At 47.6% G+C, this 16,359-nt stretch overlaps 1 protein-coding gene across 1 annotated transcript in view; it reads left to right on the forward strand.

The window, feature by feature from the left end:
* The window catches only part of GID4 (GID complex subunit 4 homolog), a gene marked incomplete at its 5' end in the record, with an annotated part of 18,645 nt that extends 2,837 nt beyond the window's left edge, over positions 1-15,808 (forward strand). The window contains 5 exons of the mRNA XM_015570621.1: positions 3,487-3,546; positions 9,092-9,199; positions 11,587-11,688; positions 13,314-13,444; positions 15,665-15,808. Coding sequence (XP_015426107.1) covers positions 3,487-3,546; positions 9,092-9,199; positions 11,587-11,688; positions 13,314-13,444; positions 15,665-15,728 — 465 coding nt within the window. The remainder of the gene's footprint in view (positions 1-3,486; positions 3,547-9,091; positions 9,200-11,586; positions 11,689-13,313; positions 13,445-15,664) is intronic.
* Positions 15,809-16,359: the final 551 nt, after the last annotated feature.

Below are 16,359 nucleotides of genomic sequence, written 5' to 3' on the forward strand. Positions count from 1 at the left end.
AGTGGAAAGAAAGGGGAGAGACATAGAGAGAGAAACATCGATATGAGAGAGACACATCGATTGGTTGCCTCCTGCACACACCCCTGACCTGGGCACCAGGGATCGAGCCTGCAACCTAGAGATGTGCCCCTGATCAGAATCAAACCAGAGGCTCTTCAGTCCAAGAGCTGACACTCTTATCTACTGAGCCAAACTGGCTAGGGCACAACAGCTTTATTTAGATACTAGAGGCCCGGTGCACGAAATATCATGCACTGAGGGGGGAAGTGCAGGGGTGGAGGTGTCCCTCAGCCTGGCCTGCGCCCTCTCGTAGTCTGGGGCCACTCGGGGGTATCCAACTGCCGGCTTAGGCCCTCTCACAGTCCAGGACCCCTTGCTCCTTACTGCCCGCCTGCAATAAGAAGCCAGGCTCACAGCTGGCGAGCACAGTGGCATTGGTGGGAGCCTCCTGCCTCCAAGGCAGAGCTAAGGAGCAGCGAGCCCGGCTTCTGGCTGAGCAGCGCTCCCCCCGTGGGAACGCACTGACCACCAGGGGGCAGCTCCTGCATTGAGCGTCTGCCCCCTGGTGGTCAGCATGCATCATAGTGACCAGTTGTTCTGCCATTCGGTCGATTTGCATATTAGAGTTATTATATAGGATAATTCACTTAGCATAAGAGTCACCCACTTGATGCGTACAATTCAATAGCTTTTAGTATATTCACAGAAGTTGTATACGTCACTGCAATCTAATTTCATCACCTTGAAAAGAAACCCCAAACCCCTTCCAACTCTAGGCAACCACTAATTTTTTTCTAAGATTTGCTTATTCTGGACATTTCATGTAAATGAAATTGTACAATATGTGACCTTTTGAGTCTAGCTTTTTCCACTGAGCGTGTTTTTAGGATTTACCCATATCCCAGCATGTGTCTGCCTCAATCCTTTTTATTGTTGCATAATACATTGTATGGGCATACAACATTTTACTTATCCACTGATCAGTTGAGGGGCATTTGGGTTGTTTCCCCTTTTTGGCTGTTACGAATAATGCTGCTGTGAGCATACATTACAGGTTTTGTGTGGACATGTGTTTTCATTTCTCTTGGCTAGATCCCTAGGAGTGGAATTGCTGGGTCACATGGTAACTCTGTTGAACATTTTGAGAAACTGCCAGACTGCTTTCCAGTGACTGCACCGTTTTACGTTCCCACCAGCAGTGTATGCGGGTGGCAGTGGCTCCACATCCTCACCAGCACTTGCCGGTGTCCGTCTTTCTTATTGTAGCCAACCTCGAGGGTGTGAAGTGGTATCATCATTGTGGTTTGGAGTTGCACTTCCCTGACGAATGATGGTGTTGCTCAGCTCTGCCTGTGGTCTTTGGAGTGCTTTCTCTTTTTGAGATTCCAGTTTAAAGAGTTCCTCAAACTTCGTGAGATTCTGCTTGGGGTGGTGGTTGTTTATCTCCTGCCATCTAAGAAGCCAAGAGTAAAGTGAGGGCCAGGGTCAGTGTGAGAGGAATATTTTAAAAAGCAGCTGTTGGGTACAACTGTGCTGTGAGACCTTGCTAAGCATTTGCCTTACTCTTCTCACTGAGATGCTGGCCTGTCCTTTGGTTAAAGCTCTCTACACTGGGTGCATTTGAGTTCACCACCCGTCACCACGATCAGTTTGGGCAAAATGGGAGAGACACATGGTTGAATGAAAGGCAAATTGAAATTCTGATTCTTGTGATAATCCTTGCAAAATGTTAGCCAATTTGTGGTTTAAGTTTTAATCTTATTAGCAAGTATCTTTGCCACCTGATATCCTTCCAGCAGCTGTGAAACCCCAAACTATATTGAATTCAGTGAGAATTGCATACATGAAATTTAAGGCCTCGGGTTAGAGTTGTGTATCTTTTAATAAAAGTTCTGTGCAGAACCACATTAGTGCGGATCAGCTGCTTCAGTAACATCCAGGGCCAGCAGATGGGACATTTAAAACGCTCTGGCAGTTTTCACATGGAATACTTTGGTCACCAGCTCCAAACTGGGAGCACTTTGGTTTCACTGAAGCCCATTTGCTGTGGTGCTGACCTCATCTGGCTGAGTGAGTTCATTACAGTTTTTGAGGATCGCCTTAGTATTTGATTTACTGTGTAATTGGAAGTAGTTGAGTCCCCAAATCTGATAAATTCCACAAAACTTTTCTAGTGTCTTAAAATGAGAACTCATTTCACATTAAAATGTCAATGTGCTACAGCACCATTGTACTTTATTTTGCTTTAATTCCAGGATTTTACTTTGTAAATTAATCCAATTGTCATAAAATCTGAAAAATCTGCCTATTCGGGATGACTCTGTATAGATTAGGGTAAAATGCACTAGTTAGTATGCATCCAGCTGCAAGTAACCATTTCAGAGTAGCTTAGAGAAAAGGGGACCCATTATGTCACAGCACAAGAAATTGAGAGGTGGCTTGGTTCCCGATTGGCTCATTCAGGGGCCCATTTCTTTTTGTCTTTCCGTGCTGCCATCCTTGGCATTTCCCAGCCTGTTTCTCCTCATAATATCTAGATGACTGCCCCGGGCCGGGCACTGCATGCAGATACTGCCACCACAAGGGGGAGAAAAGAGCCTCTCCAGCAGCCAGAGTATCTCCCAGCTGCACCCAGGAGACATGCACACATCCACTGGCCAGAACTGAGTCCCTCACCCGTAAACCGACAGCTCACAGGGCCTGGGGCACATGTTTGCCTTGGAGCCATCAGGGGTTAGCAGGTCTTGCAGGGCCAGGGTTGGTGCCAGTACAGGATCTGGGTCCTGCCAGTGTGAAAAAGTAGGAAATTGGTTGTTGGGTGGCTGCTAAACCTCAAAATCTACACCTGTTACTCCTGTTTATTTTAGGCTCTTCTCTTCAAGAAATACAAGCAGCTGTGCATGAAGAGAGCAGAGCAGGCATGCACAGTGTATTCTGATTTGGGGTATAACAAATTTATACCACAAGTCTTTGAAAGATGCCTTCCCTGACTCTTCTGCCCATTTCATAAATAACGCAAGATATGCTTAATGTAAATACAGTGGACTTGTTAGACCAGTGACTGAGCAGCATGGAGGCAAAAATAGGCCAAAAAAGCATTAGAAAGCAGATGAAGCCCAGGTTAGGAGTGACACCATGTGTACAGGTAGAAAGGGAGGCCTACTGGCCAGGGATGCACAAAATCTGTAGTCAGAAGGGAGCCTGGAATTGAAGGCAGTACAGAGATGGGGCTGGAGCGAGCTGCTAGTCCAGAAGGGGACTTTGGTCTCATGATACTCAGCCGAATGAAGTTGAGCTTCATCTGAATCATCCGAGTCTTCGCGTGGATGGAGAAGACTCACAGCTGACCCTGGTTGCACTGGTGGGCCCTGGTCTGCAGGTCTCCCTACCTCGACTTCGTCTCAAGGATGATCACTGGAAAGTGACTCCTGCTTGTCTCCCGGTGGCTCCTCCATTTGTAACGAGGCTGTGTGTCCTTTTTTCCAGCATGTGGACACGGGGAACTCTTACCTTTGTGGGTACCTGAAGATTAAAGGCCTTACTGAGGTAAGCACTCACGCGCACGGACTAGGAAGCGGGCTGCGCTCGGCAGTCCCAGAGTGTGAATGGCAGGCAGTTTCGTCTCTGAGGCTTGATTAAGGTGCCCTGTTTCTAAGTGTTGTTACACTGTAGTAGCATAAAGCATGCAATCTTCTTGTGTCCTGTTGGAAAGGATACAGATTCACAAATCTTTAAAGTTTATAAATAAGTCACAATGTGACTAATACTATTGATTTCATTTTTATCATTTTTGAGAAAGTAACATATAGTAAGAATATAGCTATCACCCTCGTAAGTTTAACAATTTCTGAAATAAGCATCAATCCTTTGAGAGTTCTTGAAGTTCTTTCAACCCCTTAGTTCACTGGAACAATGGAAAGTGGTCATCCATTTCCTAACAGAAATTAGCTTCTATATCGTTGTAGACTGTTGTGTTTTCTTTGAACCAACTTTGTAAACCTCGAAACTCCTGGAAATATAGGAAGCAAGAAAGAGCATCCTTTCTTTTCCCACTAGTAAGTAAACAGGAAGAGGAAGGAGGTAACTGGACTGGCCACCTCACTCCACAGTGAAGGCCTGGGTTTGGCCTGGCCGCGTGTGCTGTGCACCTGCCCAGCTCTCACTGTCCCGATGCCAGGGGGTTTGGAACTGCTGTGGAAAGGAGCTGGATGACTTTCTCGTAGTGTCCCTTACTGGTCCCATGACGTTTAATTTCCCTTCAGTTTATTCATGTATAAAGTAAGAATTAAAAATACCTGCTCTTGCCTAGTCAAGGAGCTTGTCCTAGTGAGGAGGAAGCAATGTAACATAAGTGGTAGATTATAATGGAATACAATATGGAATACTAATAAGCGTGATGACCCCTTAGTCTCAAAACAATTGTTTGTCTCCTTGATGCCATCTGGTTCTCCTCTTCTGTATTAGAAATTTGGTTGAGCCCTAGCTGGTTTGACTCAGTGGATAGTGTCGGCCTGTGGACTGAAGAGTCCTGGGATCGATTCTGGTCAGGGGCACCTGCCCCGGTTTCAGGCTCCATCCCCAGTGGAAGGCATGCCGGAGGCAGCCAATCAATGATTCTCTCTCATCATTGATGTTTCTCTCTCTCTTTCTAACTCTCCCTTCCTCTCTGAAATCAATTTTAAAAATATTAAAAAGAAAGAAAGAGCCCTAACGGTTTGGCTCAATGGATAGAGCGTCGGCCTGCGGACTGAAGGGTCCCAGGTTCAATTCCAGTCAAGGGCATGTACCTTGGTTACAGGCACATCCCGAGTAGGGGGTGTGCAGGAGGCAACTGATCGATGTTTCTCTCTCATCAATGTTTCTGACTCTCTATCCTTCTCCCTTCCTCTCTGTAAAAAAATCAAAAATATATTAAAAAGAAAGGAAAGAGCCGAAACCGGTTTGGCTCAGTGGATAGAGCGTCGGCCTGCGGACTGAAAGGTCCCAGGTTCGATTCCGGCCAAGGGCATGTACCTGGGTTGCGGGCACATCCCTAGTGGGAGATGTGCAGGAGGCAGCTGATCGATGTTTCTCTCCCATCGATGTTTCTAACTCTCTATCTCTCTCCCTTTCTCTCTGTAAAAAATCAATAAAATATATTTTAAAAAAAAAAGAAAGGAAAGAGGGAGGGAGGGAGGGAGGGAGGGAAGGAATTTGGTTAAGCCCTGGCTGGTGTGAGTGTCGGCCCTCCCATCAAAGGGCCATGGGTTCGAACCTGTGTTCCAAGTTCAATCTCCCGCCCTGGTTGGGTGCATGCAGGAGACAACTGATCTCTCTGTCTCTGTCTCTTCCTCTTCCTTGCCCTCCCTCTCATCCACTCTCTAAAAATAAATGGAAAAAAATATCCTCTGATGGGGATTAACAAAAAAACAAAAAAGAAGTGTGGTTGAGAATTTCCTGTGAAGTTTGTTATTGAGATGAAAAGGTACTCTCTTCATCCCCTTTGGAAACGCATCCAGTCAAGCAGACATAGGAAATGATAGGAAAATGAAGGATGCTAACCTTTGAATCTGTGGTAGCAGAAAACATAGTAAACAGAGTATGTTCAACTCTTAGCCAAATTAATTGAGTGCAGAACATCAACATTTAACTTCAGAAGGAAACCAGGGACGTTTGTAATGTGGAATATTTACTGCTGCTTCTAAAAATCAGTCATTTTAGTGATAGAAAGCCGCACAGAAATGCTAAGAGTAGCATTAACAATTCCCAAACAATGTACAGAAATGCAATGAACTTTCAGGAACAGTAACCCTAGTGAAGGGGGCACCTCTGAGGCGTGAGCACTCACCAGGGAGGCTGCCGGTGGCCTCCCTTGGGGCCAGCCCAGGGCAGCCCGGCTTTGTGGCTGGGACTTGGAGATCACCCTCCTGGGTGGTCCTTCCGGCCTTCCCCCGCGGGTGGTGGACTCAGAGATGGTGCTGGAATGGCATTCAGACAGAGGTTTCTAAGTCACACTCCATTTCAGGATTTTTTTGAATTCACCTTTTTTCAAAACATTTTTTAGTAACTTTACTGAGATACAGTTTATATACCATACACTTTACCCATTTAAAATGTACTATTCACTGGCTCTTACTATAGGCATGGTGTTGTGCAATGTCTTAATAACTTTAAAATTATAAATTTAATACATAGTCACTATAGATAATTAGTAAAATGTAGAAAGGGTGACAATTCCTAGAATATTTTATACCTGTATTATGAAATGCAGTTATCCATTTTTGTTTGCTTTTCCATTTATAGCTGTGAATAGAACTATTTAAATAGCTTGGTTTTTAGTTAGAGCCCTCCTTGTATTTACAATATGGAACTGTTAAATTGGCGGTAATTGCCTCTTTGCTAGCTCACGTTCACAAACAAGCACAGCTTTAAAGGTTGTGTACCTCTGGAAATGAAACCCCAGAATTGTGCAGAATGGGTGTCAAATAACATTCTCTTTGCAACTCTGACTCAGCAGTAGGGAGAAGGATCGTCCCTGGGGAGGCAGCTGGCAGGCAGCTGGCACAGGCCAGGACGAGCCACACTGGGGGAGTCACTCAGACACTTCGTTCATTCACTAGACCAGGTTGGAAGGCTAGGAAGCTCCCACTGAGGTGGTGCTAAACTCACTGGGCAAAGGGGGAGAGATCGCACTGACCACCCTCGCAGAGACCATGTGTGACAGCGCTGGTTTACACACATCAGGCCCATGCATGTTCAGGAACCAGGGGAGCGGTCACACTGACCATCCTCGTAGAGACCATGTGTGACGTTGCTGGTTTACACACATCAGGCCCATGCATGTTCAGCAACCAGGGGAGCGGTCACACTGACAACCCTCATAGAGACCGTATGTGACAGTGCTGGTCCGTGTACTTACCAAGGAGGCACATGCAAGTTCTGGAGTTTCCCTTTGACTTACTGGCTAGTTGAATGTTGATTCCCCAGAAGGTGGGTGGGTCTACATGGAAAGCCAGACCTGTCAGCAGACTGTTGGGTGAGCCTGGAATCAGTGAGCGGGGTCGGTTGTAGAACTTACTGTCTGGCCACCACCCACCCACCACAAGAAGCAGGCACCTGCTCGGAGGGTCGGGGTTGGTGCTGGCTCTGCCACTCTGACCGGTTTTCTGATATTCCTGCTTTCCTTCTGCTGACAGTTGTTCTTTGGCTCTATGAATTACCACCAATTTGGCTGTATTCAGGTGCTTGCGTTTCCTGTTCCTGCACTAAGAGATATTTTTGGTAACTTCTGTACATGTTGTCATTCACTATGTATTTTATTTACTTCTATGAGTTTTGGGGTACCTTATAGTCCTGATATACTGCCTAAAGTATTTTAGGGAGAAGTCAGTGCAGAAGCATTCATTAGGAAAATGTAATTTGAACCATATGAAAATTTTTTGCATTAAGTAGGACCACTTTATCATTTTTTTCTGTCTCTTCTAAGGAAGTTTAAAAAAATATATTAAAGTTTGAAACTCAGAAAATTAAAGTTATGAGTATGCAAAACACAGTTTATTCTTTTTTTTAATATGTTTTAATGATTTTTAGAGGGAGAGAGAAAAAAACATTGATGTGAGAGAGAAACATTGATCGGCTGCCTCCTGTACATAATGCGACCAGGAATCGAACCCGCAACCCAGGTATGTGCCGTGACTGGGAATCAACCGATGACCTTTCAGTGCATGGGACAATGATCAACCAACTGAGCCACCCAGCCAGGCTTCAGAGTTTCTTCTTGTATTATTATTTATTATATAGCTTAGTTTAACATCTCAAGTCAGATGCTAACTTTTTCTCCTTAGTATTCTTTGCTAAAACAGATTAGTGTAATTTAGGTTTTACCTTTAAAATGAGGTTTCCATTTATTCCGTTTTCTTTCTTCACTCTGTTTATATAAATATCTGCATGGAGAACCCAGCAGCATGGTTGGGTAAGGGCGTTGTGGCTTGGGGGTGTTAAATGTCTGCTTTTTGGAAGTTGACTGCTGAGGACAGTATGCCGTGCAGCAGGCCGCAGCCGTGGCAGTGTGGCGGCGATGCCGTCTCCCGGCCACCACAGGGGCTGTGGGGAGCATCTCAGGACGGTCCTGCGCCGTGTGGCAAGTCGAGCTGGGAGAAGAGGCAAAGCCGTCAGAACAGATTTACTTTAAATCTGTATGGGTGTTTGCTGCAGAGCCAGAGGGTCCCACATGGGGTCTGAAGAAGAAAGCAGGACCTCTGGTCCCGGGAGGGGGCTGTGAACTGGTTTGCAGAGCTACGTCACCACCAGGCTCCCGAGAAACAGTGGCCAACAGGCTGGGCAGAGGCGTGGGTGGGTGGGTTTTTTACAAATGCAGAGAAATGGTAGGCTTTTTACTGTGTCACTTTTTATTCCATCGATTTGGTGCCTCATTAGCCAGTGAACAATAGCAGCAAAATGAGCAGGAGCATCTAAGCACTCGGGCAGGGACACCACTTACTTATTTTTTCCAGCAGAATTGTTTTCTGGTTGTGATTTTCCACTGCAGACCTAATTTACATATATTTCCTAGTATAAATCGTCTTTGTTTATATGATGATAGAATTAAATGTATCTAGTATATCAAGGTATTCTACAAAAAAATTCACCCCTAGAAAATTGAAGAATTGGCATAAAAGGGACAAAACACTGAACCAGTGGGCGAGGTCTCAGCTTGAGGGAGACAGCTGTGAAGGCTCTAATTTTGGAGGCTCTTTGGGTGTTTTCCTTGGAAAGTGCAGTCTACTTAGTTACCATCTTTGTCCGCTGGAGTATTCAGAACTCACTTGTGAGAATCGTCCAGATTCCTTGTTGAGCAATCAACACGTAAGGGGAGTCACAGAAGGGCTCTCTGGTCCGGCCAAGCCCGAAGCCCGGGGCTCCCCACCTCGGCCCCTCCATTCCGGTGTCCACAGCATCGGCACCGCCAGCCGAACTCTGCTTATTGTTGGTTAGCGGTGGGATCATTTTATTGGAAGTACGGGGAAGAAGTGAAATTGAGGCTAATTTTCCTTTGTAAAGGTTAAAATTCCTGTTTGACATCTTGTTTTTGATGTTTGGGTTTTGACTATAGGAGTACCCAACCCTTACGACCTTCTTTGAAGGAGAAATAATCAGCCAAAAACACCCTTTCTTAACTCGAAAGTGGGATGCGGATGAAGATGTTGATCGGAAACATTGGGTGAGTCAGTCTCTGATTGCCCTGGGCCACCAAGGAGAGTCCAGAAACATGGTGCTCAGGGTCTTATCACGTCTCCCTGTCCTTTCCGTTTGTCCACCTTCCTGTCCACGGTTCCTTTCTCACCTGCTGTCCTTGGGGGGAATCCTGTGAAAGGTACAGTGATGGCCTCTGACTCAGGGGGTGAGGTGGAAATGCAGTTCCTGAACAGCTGCTCCTACCCTTGGCCACACCACAGGGGGCTCTTCTCACCCAGCTCCTGGCAGACAGGCACAGTCTCCGCCCTGCAGCTGTCAGCTGTGGACATGCTCTCGCTCTTTTTATTTTTATTAAAGTTTTATTGATTTTAGAGAGGAAGGGAGAGGGAAAGACAGATAGAAACATCAATGGTGAGAGAGAATCATGGATCGGCTGCCTCCTGCACGACCCCTACTGGGGATCGAGCCCGCATCCCAGGCCTGTGCCTTTGACTGGAATCGAAACCGGGACCCTTCAGTCCACAGGCTGAGGCTCTGTCCTCTGAGCCAAACCAGCCAGGGCGTCATGCTCCATTCAGCAGCAGTGAGCAGCGTAGAGTTCCTGTCCCCAAGTCTTTCCTTCAGTTGTCACACACATCCATTTCTCAGCCTGTTGTCTTAGGCTTTTGGCTTAGTTGACCATGGCAACGATGAATTTTGGGTTAACACTGAGCAAGTCTGTTGTGTTCACCCTCTAAGCCAACCAGAAATGACTGCTTGTGTTGGTAAGGAAGATTCTAAGACTCTCTCCTGAATCTGGCCCAACCGGCCTTGCCAAAGACTCTTACTGCAGACCCTCGTCTGGGTTAGTCATTCATTTCTCTATAATATGAGAAAATGAACAAGATTTGAGTATCCAAAAGGTTGGGAGCCAATGGTGCCAGTGTCAGAAAGAAGTGTTGGAGGGCTCTTTGGCACCACCTGGTCCCCCCGCCCCATGCTGGCTCTTTGTGTACAGCATGCCACCTTGTGAGGGGGCCCCTTCCTCTCCTGGGCAGCGCAGTGGCAGAATTCTTCCTTGTCATGAACCACAGTTTGTCTCCCATTCAGCTTCGTTTTCCATCTCAGATTGGTTCTGCGGAAAGCAAGGTCTTTGGGACCCAGGGAAGCCTTAGTTTTAGGCCGGATTGGTTGCACATTAAATACCAGCAAAGCAGCTCTTATTCCCCATTGCCTTCCCATTAGGATCTTGGAAAGCATCTGGGACTCCAGCCTCTGTTAGGCTAGCTTGAAACATTTTGGGTGAAAGAGGGATGGAGAAGGCCACCCTAGCACGGGTGTGCTAGGCACGGGAAGATGATGGCGGGACCTACAGGCTGCAGCCCACAGCGTTTCCCGTGGCTTTCCCAACCCACGAGAACTCTCAGGCCCCGCAGAGCACTCCCAGAGGCCTATGTTGTGCCTTTGTTTGTCAGGGATTAATAGTGTCTGATAAACCTCACCCCTCATCCTTTTTCCATTGTGACCTGGAATCAGAAACATTGTATTGCACCCTCAGATTTTCCTGAGCGGTATTTTAAGTTGGTATTACAATGGGACTACAAAGTCACGGTTCCATATACTTCATCTGTGTAACAAACTCTGTGACTTAACCCTTTTCGGTCCGATGTGGAGGCTGACTCGACAGACCAGGTGCTAGGAGCAGGTCCAACGTCGAGGCTGAGGTCGACACCGCAGACCAGTTCAACATTCAATCCCGTCAATTCATTTGGACCAGACTGTTGGAATTCCAAAAATAAAATTGGACCGCAAAGGGTTAATATCTCTATATTCTCATTTTTTAAGATGTTTTCTTGGAGAATCTATACATTTTTGTTTTTAAAATATTTGAAAAAATGGAAAAGCAAAAGGGGAAAAAATTGTCTATGAGGACAATACCTAAAGCTAAAACAGGTATGAACCTTTTCCTGAATCTCTTTTTTTTATAAAACTGAGATCATAAGATACAGTTTTGTAACCTATTTTAGTCTCCTTTTTTTAAACTTAACCATACACTGCCCTATCCAGCCTCTGTGCACGCGTCGGCCAGGCCTCTCCTGGTTGCCTGCCTGCCTCAGGCTGCAGAGATCTTTCCTCTGCTTCCGGCTTTGTCTGCAGTGATGTGTTCTGGGAACAGGCTCCTGGGTTGTGTGCTTCCATCCTGCCGCTTCCTCAGGCCGAGGTCCCTGAGCGGGCTATGCCGGTTCCGTCCAGAGGCCAGGCCTGATCAGTGGAGCGACCAAAGACTCCTCTCCCAGTGCTCAGCCGCCGCTGCTCTTGGCGGTGCCACTACCTGCTGTGGGGCCCTTGAGAGGGCGATTGCACCTGGCAGGAGGGCAGCCCTGACCCCAGCCTCCTCTCACCCTAGTCTCTTCCTCTCGTGTTTGCTTTCAGGGCAAGTTCCTGGCTTTTTATCAGTATGCAAAATCCTTTAATTCAGATGACTTTGATTATGAAGAGCTGAAGAATGGGGATTATGTCTTCATGCGGTGGAAGGTAAGCCCCTGCAGGCGGCTCTCCGACTGTGCGGCTCCTGTAGGGAACCCCCATCTGCTCCCGTGTCCAGTGCTTGTTACAGTTTTGTCTTCTTGGCCGGGTCTCTACACACTCATGAGAGGCAGGCACAGCTCCGAGGCACACCGGTTCACAGCTGTCACCGCACGGGTATGCTCTGGTTAAGCTGTGCAGTGTAGCAGTGAATGCACCCCGAAACTGATGTTCATGTCCTCTCCCTCCTTTCTCCCCCCAGGAATCCCTGGGGCACTTCAAGTTGAATCAACCTTAGTGTTCTGTGGGTTCAGGGGAGAGCCTAATGCTCCTTAAATGTAGTCATTGTCCATCCCCTCTTCTCAGCCATGGGCTGGCATGCCATGTCAGTGACTGCTCCGTCACCATGGCTTGTGCAGGGCTCACCCAGCGCAGTTCAGCTCCGCTGGTTCCCTCCAGCTCAGGAAATGAGGGACCAGGAATGGAATTCAGGTTTTCCACTCACCAGCCCGAGAACTCTGCCGGGGGGTGGACTCTGTGGATTGGCTTTGGGCAGAGAAGTCACATGTGCTCTCTGCTTTGGTAGCATGGTAACTGCTGCGTTATGGCCATAGGACAGCAAAACCATGGAGCAAGTTTGTAAGTCACTTTGTGAACATACACCTCCCTCCAAGCCCTACTCCCCAGTCTAAAGGAAACGGCTGTTTTACCATGAAATTTTGCTGGCTTTCACATGCACAAAACATGGAGAGTAGTCATTCCTAGCCTTTACTTTGTACAGTTAATAGTTTTGGGGGATGGAGATCATTACCCTTTCAGGAGAGTTGCCATGTACTGAGCCCTGCCCTCGTGAGTTTGCCATCTACTGGAGATACGCCATCTAAATAACACATTAAAAGAAGTATCTTGTATGGTTCTAATTTTAAAGTTAATTTTTAAAATTACAATTTCAGAGCTTGAGGAAAGATCAAAAAAGCAATGGTTGTGCTTTCTGCAAATAATTTCTCAGGGTGACTCACCAGAGGCTTTTATACCTCCCCGGGCCCTGACCTCTGACCTTGTCTCCCCAGAAGAGTAGGTAATAGGATGCAGCCTTTACACTCTTGGCTCCAACCAGAGATAAAAGCTTACCTTTTGCAAGTGCCTGACCAAGACCAGGAACGTTCTTGTTGCTTTTGATGAGGTGTAGACCTTTTGAAAGGGTTATTACAAGGGCTACTGATGACTGAGCTGCCCTCAGAGTGATCCACAGGCCATAGAAGTGACCCACTGTTCTAGAGACGATCAGGAACTAGTGACAGTCCCTGAAGTGGAGCACAGACTTGCTCCGCAGGTCGTCCTGCCTGTGAGCTCTGAAAGGTAGGTAATTAGATAGGTATTGATTCATTTACGAGATGTGTGGACCATGTCACCTTCTCTTGGTGCTGATCCTAGTGAGCTCCAGACACAGCTTTCTGTAGTAGTAAGTAGGATGCTCGAATGGCCTACGAATGCTGTTCACAAGGTGGGTGGGAGAAAACACACCTCCGGGCTAGACCATGTGATGGTGGAGCCTTAGAGCCGTCTGATGGCTAACAGGAGGCTCCAGAGCTGCGAGGAGGATGCTGTTACTGACCTTCCCCATCTGCATGCAGGAACAATTCCTGGTCCCAGACCACACAATCAAAGACATCAGCGGTGCTTCCTTTGCCGGGTTCTACTACATCTGCTTCCAGAAGTCGGCAGCCTCCATAGAGGGCTACTATTACCATAGGAGCTCAGAATGGTAAGGAGGCCCCGAGCCCCCCCGGCTCTCACTGGGCTCACCAAATCCCAAAGGAAACCTGTGCCAGTCTGCGTGAATGCCATGCTGTGTGGATGCTGGGGGCCTCCTTAGATGGTCTCAGCTGCTTGGACTAGCGCTCATCCCCATCCACAGAGCTGAGTGAATGGGCCGGAAACAGCACGCGGTAAAAGCACTCAGTGCGTGCCGGCACTACTGTGTGTTCAGCAGTGTGTATCTCAGTCTTGTTGGGTTTGTACTTCTTCCTCCCAAATTTAACCAGCAACTGAAATGTCAGATCCAGCTGCAGGCTGAATTTTGCTGTCAGCAGTCTTTTTCATTTTGTTGGTCACATTCCTGGTCACAGGAATTTGCAGGTCCCTGTGCACTTGATTTTAGCCTGGTGACCGAGGGGCCTGTGGGAGTTGACAGTCCTGCCCTGTGTTTGGTTTGAGGTAAACGACCCAATGCCACTGCAGGTGCTCGTTATTGACACCTTTTTGAGGACTCTCCTGCCTCCTTGCTGCTTTTTAAGCATCTTGTTATACCTGAAGGGCGAACCATTTCATAAAATACCTGATTTCTTCTCTGAATATAGAATGACCTTATTTCCTTTCAAAATTTTCACACTTTGGTGACTTGTGAGTGACCCTACCCTGGGTTGACTCAACTATCTTATTCAGTGCACTTGGGCTCAGGGTGGTCCCAGCTCCTCTGAGAGCCACAGTTATTAGGATTTCAATAAATTGTTTTCAAAAGGAGTTTTTAAAACTTTTCATTATTCTTTTTCAAATAATAGCTTTATTGAGATATAAATCATAAAGCATACAGTGCAGTGAGTGGCCTTTAGTATATTAAGAGTTGTGCAACCATCACCACCATCAATTTTAGAACATTTGTATCACCACAGGAAGAAACCCTGTGCTCCCTCAGCTATCAGTCCAACACCCCATCCCATCCCACCCCGGGCAACCACTGACCTGCTTTCTGTTTCTATAGATTTGCCTGTTCTCGGTATTTTATAGAAGTGGGATCAGACACTGTGTGGCCTTTGCACCTGGCTTCTTTCACTTAGCGTAAAGGCCTGGAGGTTCAGCCACTCTGTAGCGTATATTAGTACTTCATATGTATTGTGAGTGGTTTTTCGTTGTAAGGATATAGACCACATTTGTTTGTCTATTCATCCCTCGATAGACACTTGTGCTGCTTTCACCTTTGGCCACGGTGACTAATTCTGCTCTGAACATGGATGCACAAGTATCTGTTTGAGTTCTTGCTTTCAATTCCTTTGGGCACACACCTAGGAGGAGAGTTGCTGGGTCATTTGGTAATTCTATTTTTAACTTTCTGAGGAGCCACCAAAAAGCAGCTGTGCCATTTTCCACAGCAGCTACACTATTTTGCATTTCCCATCAGCAATGCATGCTGGTCACAATTTTTCTACTTTCTCCATATCCTTAGCAATACTTGTTTTGATGTCTTATGATTATAGTACCCTCTGATGGCCAATGCATAATCCTTTCTTGATGATTTTCTGGGTAAGAAATAAACTGTTTCTTGCTGTGCTCCTCCTCTCTGTGTGAAACAAGTCAGGGAGAGCTAGCACCACACCAGCACTCTAACCGCCCTGGGGGTCCTCCCGCCGTGTGGTCCTGGCCTCTTTCTCCTTTGCCTGCTGGGCCCCAGGCGCACCTGCCCACAGGGAAACACACGCCACCATGGAGCTCTCTGAGGCTCTCAGTGTCCAACAGCCATGTCTGGGGAGCGAGAGAATGAAAGTAGATGGTGAAGTTTTCTTTCCCGTGCTCTCTTTGGGTTCCAGGGAGTGGGGTGTGCCTGTGTTCCCAGGAGCTCAGAGGACATCATAGCCTGGCCTTCTAGAAGGAGCTGAGGTGCTGGACGTCCACGAGAGGCAGGATGAGCGGCAGGGAGAGAGGCAGGACTCCAGTCTGTCTTCTCGCAAAGCTACACAGCCTCTCCTTTTATAAGACCCACTAGCATTGCTTCATGATTAGAGCAGGAGGCCTAAACGTCTTATTCTATGCGTAACTCAGGAGGAATAGTAACGGAATAGAAGTAAATCACGCCTCGCTCGCCTGAAGTCTGAGGTGGGTTTGCATCCCATGCGAGTGTGCGGCGTGTTGGGTGCTCGGTTGGGTGTTCACACATCCCTGTTCGGTGGTCAGGATGCTGAGACTGCTGCCTCCGTTTGTCTCCCTGCAGGTATCAGTCGCTCAACCTAACGCACGTTCCTGAACACAGCGCACCCATCTATGAATTCCGGTGACAGTGGTTCAGAACAGCAATCAAATAAAACTGAACTTGGCAAAAAAGAACTTTGCCAAGAAAATTGTGTGCTTGCCGGAACCAGGAGAACATGTGCCCGTTTCTTCATGGGCAACACGTCAGACAGCATGGATGTCAGCCCACGGGGCAGGCCGGCCGCAGGCAGGGGTTGGCTCCATTCTCCTCCCTCTCTGTGGCAGTTTGCTCTTAACCTGTTCTTAAGCTACCTTATATGCACTTTCCTTCCTGCACAGCTAACTTCTGTGTCACTGAAATGCCCATCTTCCCTCCGGCCCTGCCTCCAGCCGAGTAGAAGGTCAGCCGTCACCCTCAGCCTTGGTGCTCAGTGGGCCTCACCAAGACCCCGCCCCAGTGGCGTAAGTCTGGGTGCTCAAGAAAAGGCAGAGCCCAGCACGGGGTGCTGCCTGAGCTCCAGGCAGGGAGGGGGCGCGCTGCAGCGGTGTCCGCCAGAGAAAGGCACCCGAGTCCCCTGGCGCTGCCCAGCCGCGTGAGGTCTACACCAAGCTGGCCGTGGCTGGCAGGCACCCGGGGCCGCCACCAGGGGTCACTCAGTGTAAGGCTTCCAGGCCCGTGGCAGGAACAGATGCCAGTCCTGCTTACTCAGCACATTT

The sequence above is a fragment of the Myotis davidii genome, unplaced genomic scaffold, assembly GCF_000327345.1.
Source record: "Myotis davidii unplaced genomic scaffold, ASM32734v1 scaffold207, whole genome shotgun sequence".
Classification (NCBI taxonomy): Eukaryota; Metazoa; Chordata; class Mammalia; order Chiroptera; family Vespertilionidae; genus Myotis; species Myotis davidii.